Source organism: Manacus candei, unplaced genomic scaffold (assembly GCF_025592945.1).
Source record: "Manacus candei isolate 608988 ecotype Guabito, Panama unplaced genomic scaffold, ASM2559294v1 h1tg000018l, whole genome shotgun sequence".
Lineage (NCBI taxonomy): Eukaryota > Metazoa > Chordata > Aves > Passeriformes > Pipridae > Manacus > Manacus candei.
The window spans coordinates 22,224,560-22,233,897 of NW_026138066.1; the positions used below are offsets into that span (position 1 = coordinate 22,224,560).

General features: G+C 41.2%; 1 protein-coding gene across 1 annotated transcript; it reads right to left on the bottom strand.

The window, feature by feature from the left end:
• Positions 1–828: 828 nt before the first annotated feature.
• On the bottom strand, positions 829–8,836 carry MGST1 (microsomal glutathione S-transferase 1). Its single transcript, XM_051784505.1, has 4 exons — positions 8,727–8,836; positions 6,516–6,665; positions 4,366–4,460; positions 829–1,956 (listed from the first exon to the last, which is right to left on the bottom strand). Exons 2-4 carry the CDS (start codon positions 6,639–6,641, stop codon positions 1,710–1,712), a joined length of 468 nt encoding a protein of 155 aa, XP_051640465.1. The 5' UTR covers positions 6,642–6,665; positions 8,727–8,836; the 3' UTR covers positions 829–1,709.
• Between the last annotated feature and the right edge of the window lie 502 nt (positions 8,837–9,338).

The window sequence follows — 9,338 nt, forward strand, 5'->3', positions numbered from 1 at the left end:
TGTGTCAAAATCCAATAAAGAGCTAGCAGAGGAAGAAGGAACAGGTAGAAAATGGTGGAAAAAGAGAAGAAACACGAAAGGTCCTATTTCCCACTGGAGTCTCTGCTAACCCAGAGGTGCTGACGTGTGCATACTCTGCCATGTCAGGAGTTAAAGCTCCACAATGCTCTATCTTTAATCCTCCTCTCTTAAGCATCCTCCTTCTAGAGGATGCAGCTCTGCATTTTGTTACTTGTTACTTAGATTTAACTTTTGGTAAATCAATGTTAACTTCTTGATTTCAAGTCCCATGCTCTCTTCTTTAGCAGACATGACTTAAACTTGAATTGCAATAAAAATTCTTTCTCTGCACCCTTCCTGAATCCTGCTGCTACCCTTCTCAGCTGCAGACTAACATAGCACTGCACCAAATTCCACCTCACAACTGTGGTTAGATAGGTAAGCCCTCCAGTATTATTTCTTGCAGTACAACTACTTCTCCTATGCAAAAAGCAAAACAAAGTCTTTGGCATATGGAGGTGGTAGAGAGAACTCTGCAGCTCCTGTCTGGGCCATCCCTGGGGTAGGAAAGCAAATCAAATGTATTGTGTTCTGACTTCTGCCATTTAAAACGTATCAATGACCATCTCACTGGATATAGAGACTTCTTTTCCTTGAAATCTGTGCTGTTATTTAACACACAGCTACCAAAAAAACCGAATCAAACCAAAACAAAACTCAGCAAACTAAACAAAACAAATAAACAAACAAAACTCCCCCCAGGAAAAGTCTGTAAAGAAAGCATTTCAAATTAACACATCATAGAAAGACACAAGCAAAGAGCGAAACTTCCCATCAGCAACATGTTTAGGACAGTATGACACAAAACACTAACTACATATACACATGTGAATTACCTGATATCTACATTTGCAAGTGTCACTCATTTTATGCTGAATTCATTCAAAAACAAAACCAAACTTCTACAAAGGGTCTAGACTTTATCCAGTCAGGAAAACTAAGTTTGCAGTAATTTCAACAAAAATAATTACTTCAAATTTTCACCAGTATGTCCAAAGAGAATTTAGCCCAAATATTTTCTTTTTTTTTTTTTAATCTATTCAACTGAAAGAAATGGAGCTGCAACAGTTTATGTTTTTTAATCCCAAAGTGGATTATACAAACAACACTTTCATCAAAGACTTTTTACAACAAGCCTAGCATTACTGGTTTTATCTTATTATTAAGGTAAGCATTCTTCAAAGAACTGTATGATTGGAATCTCTTCCTGATACACAGTGACATGCTATTTGCTGGCTGCAGTGAGAAGAGTCAAAATGAAAACGAAAATACAAACAGGCTTTTTTTAAACCTTGTCTTTATTGATTTAGACTTCAGAGCTACAGCCAAAAATAGTGCATCTGTAGAAAATTATCACACATTCTATCAATACAGCATCATCACATGTTTAGAATTGTAAGCACTTGACAAATTGCAAAGGGAACATCCAATCTAGCATTCGGCAATGGAAGGCATGAACAGGGAATATAGGGAGAAAGATTCTTTTTCCTCCTAAAAGAAACATTTCTGAACAGGAATGAAAAGCTTCTTTTAAAAGAAAAGAATTCCAGTCACCACAGAAGACTCATATTGGCTCAGTCAGGGCACCACCACACACCACTGCAAACTTTGTGTGGAATGTCGAATCGTACAGAGCAGCCAAGACTCTGCTACAGGAGCAGCACTGTCTTCAGCACTTTGTATGCCATCGAGAGGGTCACTGCATAGCCAACTGCCCAAGACAAACCTCTGCCAGGCTGGGGAAGAGGGATCAAGTATGCAAAAGTGTGAAGGATCCTCGCCCCAGTGAAGATCCTGAAATGCAGCAAGGCCGTGGACAGCTCAGGGCCACTAAGGGCATACAGCAGTCCAATGCCAACAAAGGGGACAATGTTTTCAAGGTCATTCAGGTGGCCTCTGGAGAAAGAAGAAAAGTTTTTTACAGTGTTACATTCTGTTGAATAAACCACTTCAAGCCTCATTATTTTTTCAGCATCTTCAGAGCATGCTACTGTTCAGGCCCTAACACAACTCTGCTCCCTCTGCAGTGGGGACTCTATCCAGCTACTGAAACAATTTTGGCTTGTTCACCTGACATCCTTCTGGTCTCTCTTGCTTCTGACCTTCTGTATGAAAGGTCTTAAGGTTTCTCCCTGGATCTTGGGGATATTAGAGACTCACATGAGGTATATGAGTGCACCTGGGTGCACAAGAATGCAAAGTCAGGGAAGAACAGAGAGAGCTGTTATTTTCTTGTAGCCTCTCTCAATAGAACATCAGCTGATGGATGGATGACTGTGACTAAAACTACTGGACTTCATGGCCCAATGGTCTATTCCAATCCCACAAACTCAGTTTGTGGTCTCTGTAAAGAAAATATGAAACATCTACATATGAACCACTCTATCAAATCTCCATGAAGTTCAATCATCTTTAAGGTTATTTTTGAACATCTAACAGGTGTGACAGTTACGCTTTTCGTTCATTTTCTTCACTCTAAGCACTAAAATAGCTGAAAAAATGTTTGAAATTTTGAAACCATAACATAATTTACTAAAAATGTGTTGAGACTGAACTCCATATCTTGAAGTATTCTTTCACACCCCTTCCTAAACCTTCCTATGTTACTTCACTTCTTTAGATAAATTGTACTTTCAGCCAAATTTACTGATTGAAACAATCTCTAAGCCTTACTAATTATGTCATATTTCAGAGCCAACTGGAATCAGAACATGGCTCTGTCTTACAGCTGCCTTTTAAATCTATTTATCATTACAAGGAAACATAGCCCTCCAGCTTTTTAATTCTTGTTCCCCCAAAAAGTACTCTGAAGAAAGTAATCATTTCCCTATACCCATAAACAGAACACATTCCAGTCACTTATACAGGAGAGAAACCATTCTAAACCTATGCAGCATTATCTGTTGCCAAGAAGCTTGCAAAATACAGTACACTCCCATTAAGAACCACTGCTGAGAGGAAAATATGGATGCTTCAACACCAGTGGAGTAACTAGAACCAAGCTGACTTACTAAGTCTGGGGATGTATGAAAAACTCTGCAAAACAGAAACACAGGATTTGATAATACAGTGTTTTAAAAATCTAATCTCTGTAAATGACTGAGTAAGTTGTCATTTTTCTAATATAACAGTCTGAGTTAAATGGGCATCTGGTCATAAAGTTAGTCTCAACTTAGCTGGACTTTTAGAATTTACAAATAGGAAGGGATTACCCCTCACCAAAAAGTTTCCATTTTTATGTAACATCCAGCAAATTAAGCAACAACTTCCTGAACTATTCAGGGGCAGAAAAGGAAAGAGTAGAGTATCTTTACATCACACTGTGATTAGACTCTTCTTTTAGAGATTTTAATCTGTAAGACACATACAGAAATATATTTCATGAAACCACAGTCATCATTTGCAAGGATGCAGTTCTTAAATCAGAGCTGGTACATACTTTCAAGATCTTCCCTACTGCTTGTTTAAATGAGAAGAGTTCATTCACATTCAAGTTTTTGCCATAAAAATAAATTTAGCTTCATTAAGGAATTATCATATGGAAAGTACTCCATTTCCTTGTTAGCACAGGTGTATCAAACAGCATCTCAAAAGTTCAGATTTTGGCAACAGAAAATTTTGCTATCGGCTGAATGCAATTAAATAAGCTGCAATATTTAACACACTGAAATACAGTTTACATTCTGCCATGGATTTTACAAAAGAAAATACACAAAATGCAGGTTGCACATTGCCATCCTACTGAGAATAGAAGGCTGGTCAACTCTCCTGTACTCCTGAGTGAGCGACCTCGATTCAATCTGGCAGAAAGAGCACAGGTTCTGACTCCCACTCTGTACAATCTGCCAGATTAAAGCTCTCATTACAACTCTGGAGTTCCATGGCTTTAACATAATTTTACTTCTCTTTCCCCTGTTATTTCATTTACACATTTGGAAAAAATGTAACTATTCCAACTGGTGTTCAAATTAGATAGAAAGCCAATTTAACCTGAATGGACACTGCTTCATATTAAATCAACTTATGGTCATATTTTACAATCTTCTCACCCCTTCCCCCATGCATAGAGGACACTACCCAAGAGTTAGTTATTATAACCAGACAATGGCTTATCATTTTTAGTAGGCACGTTGACCATTTGAATGTGGAATGGTTTGTTCATTTAAACTAATTAATGTATTAGATTACTACACAAAGCAACACAAAACATCCACAGGCTTGCCAGAGAGAACAGGGTGAAATTAATTCCTTGGTTTAGTATTATTCTGCTACTTAAAATAGCTTTTAAAGACTCCTCTGCAATACCTGCGCACACGTTCGACATCTGCATCAGTCCTCAGGTATTTCTTGGCATTGTCACCTTTTCCAAACGATGCTGTATCTTCTGGGTTCACAAATGCCTGTTTCAAACAGAAGCACACAAGAGACATTAAAAGCCAAAATGTTTTATCCAGTCAAGGCAGCTCGCTATAAAGGCCACTCTTTTAACCAATGCCTCCATAGCCTCACATAACTTACCTCAGGTTAAATGCACAGGGAATAGCAGAACATTCACCACTGTATTATTGCTTTCTTAAGCACAGCCTGCATGTAGCTTGCATGCTGGCAAATTAATATAATGCAATTTATGCATGTAGATAAAGCCTTCTTGTAAGATGGGACAAGCCTGAAGTAATGCCAGTGGGCTGAAGGAATGTAGGCACCTCGAAGGGAGAAGGTCTGTACTACCCAAGTCTGTTTTCCACCATTCCTGACAAAATATCTGAAAGCCCTTTTGCATGCCTTCCTTCTTCAGAAGTTTATACAGCAATAGCATCCAAGAATCTTACTCCCAACCTCATTTATGAGCAAGTAAGTTTCTCCCTTTCCTCTTAGGTACAAATTTTTCCACTTGTATGACCCATTATTATCCCCAAATACTGCAAAACACTACTTGAAAACAACATTTAATCCAGGTAGTGCAGACTACAGTAGATCTCTCCTTGCTGATACATGTAGTAACACAGGTTCTGCAGATTGTCCAGGCTGTGAAGATGTAAGTCAAGAAAATCTTTTAATTTTAGGAGAGCTACACGATTGCTTTCTAGGGCAGCCTTGATCCCTATCTGTGAAATACCCTCAGCCTCAAAATTCTAGAGACATATTAACAGTATCAGCAGCATTTTACTCTCTCTTGATCCACTAACTGCTTTCCTCCGTTTTTTCTAAGCATTTTAAAGACTTTTTTATATCAAATAGAAAACTATTAGTACTAATTTTTCTGGTTGTAATATTACTGCCATTAAAAACCAAAAATTCCAAATTAATGAAGGTCCTGTTGTAACCTGCACCCACATGGATCATAACATGATATCAGCATTAATACAGGACTCCACTGGATCCACATATAGGTCCACTACAGCTGATGTGCAAAAGGAAGCAAGGTTATGACACAAACATATGGCTCCTATTTTGAACACACAGGACAGGCTTTGTGCTCTACTAAATTTTCACCTGCACCAAAGACCTTAAGAGCCATTAGAAACCAGCAGCAGCTCAAATGCTGTGCTTTTAGGAACTCATGAACAACAGAGTGGTTCAAGCTGGGTTTTCTTGCGACCAGCAAGAACAAAAAAGCAGCATTTCAGTAAAAGGACTGCAACAAAATCCTTGAAGCACACACCATATTGCAGAAGCAGATCTCACAAGAACATGGAGGCAAACTCAGGGCTCTTTCAGCCCAGGAGCAAGTGTTTCCAACAGTGACCATGAGCAGATGCCTAGAGATGATCAGGAACAGGGCAAACACAACACAAGGCTTCCCATAAGCACTCTATTCTAAGACAGATTATCTTCTGCAATATTTAGTAAAGCTCAGTGGATGTTTCATGTTCCTGTCTAACCTACACAACAGTCTGTGTAAATTTTCAGCCTGTCTCTCATGCTAGAAACAATTTCAGGTTTTTTAGATAACGACCTACCTGCAATGGGAAGGTTAAAACAATTAGGGAGCATAGAAAGCTTTAGAATTACTGGATTAAAGGGTTACAGTTGCATAAAAATCTACCCCCTCTTCCGACCCTCAGTAGTTGGTTATTCATGTAATATGGCTCCATATCACACTTTATTTGCTTTATAAATTGGGTACCCTGGACAGGAGCTTTCTGCAGAAGACAGTGGAAATTATAGATCTGAAAAACTTTTATTTAAAAATAACAGAAATATTTTACAAGGGTAGGGTTAGTCAAATACACCTATAAGATACAGTCTCATAATTATCTCATAATTAGGTTAAAGATATTATCCATTTGAGACCAATGGGACACCAGCATGCCAAACTCAGAATATCTTTAGAAGAAAGAGGAGGAAGAAAACGAATAGCAGCAGTTTTGAAAGCTGAAAAGAAACACGTGATATTTCTGTATTTCGATAGAAATTTCAATTTATTCTACCAGACAGTATTCCCAAATTCCTACCTTTCTTGTCATCCTGTAGTATGCTGTTATAAGACTCATCAGCATCATTTTCAGAAGAACAATAGCTGCGTAAGTGGCGTAAGCCCTGAAGACTTCATTGTCAGCTAACTGGGTCGATTTGGCCATTTCTCCACTTCTCACAGACGACCTCTAGAAGACACTAAAGTTAGGCTAACATCATTGCAATCCAAAGTTCTGAAAACAACATCCTCAGAATAGCCTTGGTTCTCAGCATCACAGCAATGGCAGCACAATTTTGCCACTGTGGAAAAAGTTTCTTTTCGAACAATCTTTCCTCTGTTTATTTTCACAATGGCCATAATATAAAACTTTAAGATTATTTAATATGTTGCTTCCATTGTAACTGCTTAGTAAACTGTCAAAGTACAAACCACCACCAGAATATTTAATGTAGTGGCAGAAACAACATTTAAGTCACAGAAATTAGTACCATTTTGAAATAACACAAGGAGTTAGGACAATTTTACACCAATTCATTTGAACTAGTGCATTTCCTTAAGCAGTTACCAGGGTAGAGTGTGTGACAATACTATGAATTCTACAGTATGTGAAGAGGAAAATTAGTATTGCCTTTTTTTTTTTTAAATATCACAATTATAATTGCACTTCAGCTTTCAAACTAACCAATATCTTTCTACCCAACAATAACTTGTAATCAAACTGAGTTAAACATGCATTTTTCTCCTTTGAGACCTTGTTCTTAAAAATTGCTTTTAGCATGATTCACGGGCAAAGATTAAGTTGTAATGACAAAAAGGAGAGAACTATTTCTGCTTTTATCATGGGAGGTTTAAGCTAATGAAGTCTCTTTCCAATGAGACCATACCAAACCCACAATCCTGTGGAAGGAGTACCTTTTATCAACACCATAAAGTTAAGAAGTGGTGAGGAGCACATAAAAAGAAAAACATGTCTCCTTGCATATTAAATTTTTTCTCTACACAGAACAAGGCTTTTGCCTCACCAAGTGCTTTAACCCTGCATTTAGTGACTAGGAATCCATAAAACTAGTATGTCTTAGAGACGAAAATAAATGAACTTTTTGTTATAGTTAAGTTCTTTCCTGTGATATAAGTTTAACAATAGGAATAAAAAGGTTAATATTAACTTGATTACAGTTCTAACAACCCCTCATATTGCTTTTAGCGCAGTCACCGACAGCTGTTGCCAAACAAGGGCAACTAGATGAGCAGAGAGCACTAGAAGACTTGCTCTAAAGGCACACCCCGGGTGAGAAAGTGGGCAGGATGGAAGTAAACAGCAGTTTGCTCAGAGAAAACAAATCTAGCCTTGCCAGGACCTGTCTGCTATGCTAATGGGATTTTGCTCCCTCTTTCATCCTTTCTACAACTCCGTTTGGGTCACCGGGCCTATCACAGGGTCTAGGGACGATGGGAAATACAGTGTAACTCTCTCTTCTCACGTTACAGCACAGTTCGCAAGATAAACCCTGGCAGAAACTGTATCTTTTAACTTCTCTCAGCAGAAAGCGCACGCAGTTTCACACAACAAAAGGAAAGTAAATCCATGGCGTCAGAGCGTTTTTCATTACTGGATGTTAAAGCCATGCTGAAAAGACATCCCAAAATGATACAAGGCCATGAGAAATTGTTCACCAGCGCCTCCGAACCACACATCTACTCATTTTTCCCTGGCTGCAGGCAGGGCTGGCCTCTCCGAGCGCCCCCAACGCCTTCGATGCGAAACGAAAGCAAACCGGAGAACTCGTGACTTCAACAACACGAGCAGAGAGGCGAAAAAAATAAACGCCACGTTCTAAAACAGCGCGGGGCTTTTACGCCGAGATATGCTCGGCAAGATTACAAACAGCTGGGTAGTAATAATAATAATAATAATAATAATAGCAGCGCTCTGCAAAACACGTGTCTGGCAGGGTCGGAAGGGCACAGATCCCTCGGCCGCTCCCGCCGAGTGTGTCCCGCGGGCAGCGACAGGAGCGCGTTGTTTTGTGCGTGTTTAAAAACGCGGCCTCTCCAAGCGCTGCCGCTCCAGGCTCCGCTTCCAGAGGAGCCCCGGCCCCGCGGGGAGATGCCCCCCCCACACCAGCGATCCCTAAGGACAGCCCGGCCCCGCGCCCCCCCCGCTCCCCGCACCCCGGCGGGGTCGCTCCCGGATGGCGGCGGTGGGAGAAGCGGCCCCGGGAGCCGCCCCCGCGCAGCGCCCACGCACCTCGCCCGTCCCGCGGCGATCCGAGCCCGCTGCTCCCGCCGCTCCCGCCCGGCCTCGGCCTCCCACAGACCCGGCCTGGCCCCGCCTCGCCCCGCCGGGCGCGGGGGCGGGTCCCCATCCCGATCCCGATCCCGATCCCGATCCCGATCCCGATCCCGGCCGCCTCCCCGCAGCCGCCGGTGGTCAAAGGGCAGATCAGGCCGAGACCCCTGCGAACGGTACCTGGGGGAAAGAGAAGTAAAAACCGCGAAAAGCAAGCAAGGAAAAGCCCTCCTGTCCGAACACCCTTGGGTTTAGAGAAGGGGGGGGGGGGAAGCCAAACAACTGTGGGTGGTGACACGCCACGTGCAGCGATTGTGCAAACTCCTAAGCTTACCTAAAAAACTGTGTGAAACACCTAAAATAATCAGCGCTTCGGCCCCTGCATTGCTCTGGTGGGTCTGACCTTTTACCAAAGGAAAAATACGTAAAAATGCTTGTATTGCCAAGCCGTCGGTGCTGTTCCACGTGCACCACGTTGCTGTGCAAGGTGTAACAGAAAATAAAGGAACTTCACAGCTGGCCACAGACTTTACCTACCGGTGTGCTAGAATGTCCTGACAGGAGGAACCC

What these genes read in the sequence shown, in the direction of transcription:
- MGST1 (XM_051784505.1), bottom strand. Translation starts at nt 6,641, where the DNA reads ATGGCCAAATCGACCCAGTTAGCTGACAATGAAGTCTTCAGGGCTTAC. An exon ending in ACTACAGGATGACAAGAAAG is followed by an intron (nt 4,461 to 6,515) that starts GTAGGAATTTGG and finishes TGTTTGAAACAG; the next exon opens with GCATTTGTGAACCCAGAAGA. An exon ending in GATGTCGAACGTGTGCGCAG is followed by an intron (nt 1,957 to 4,365) that starts GTATTGCAGAGG and finishes TTCTTTCTCCAG; the next exon opens with AGGCCACCTGAATGACCTTG.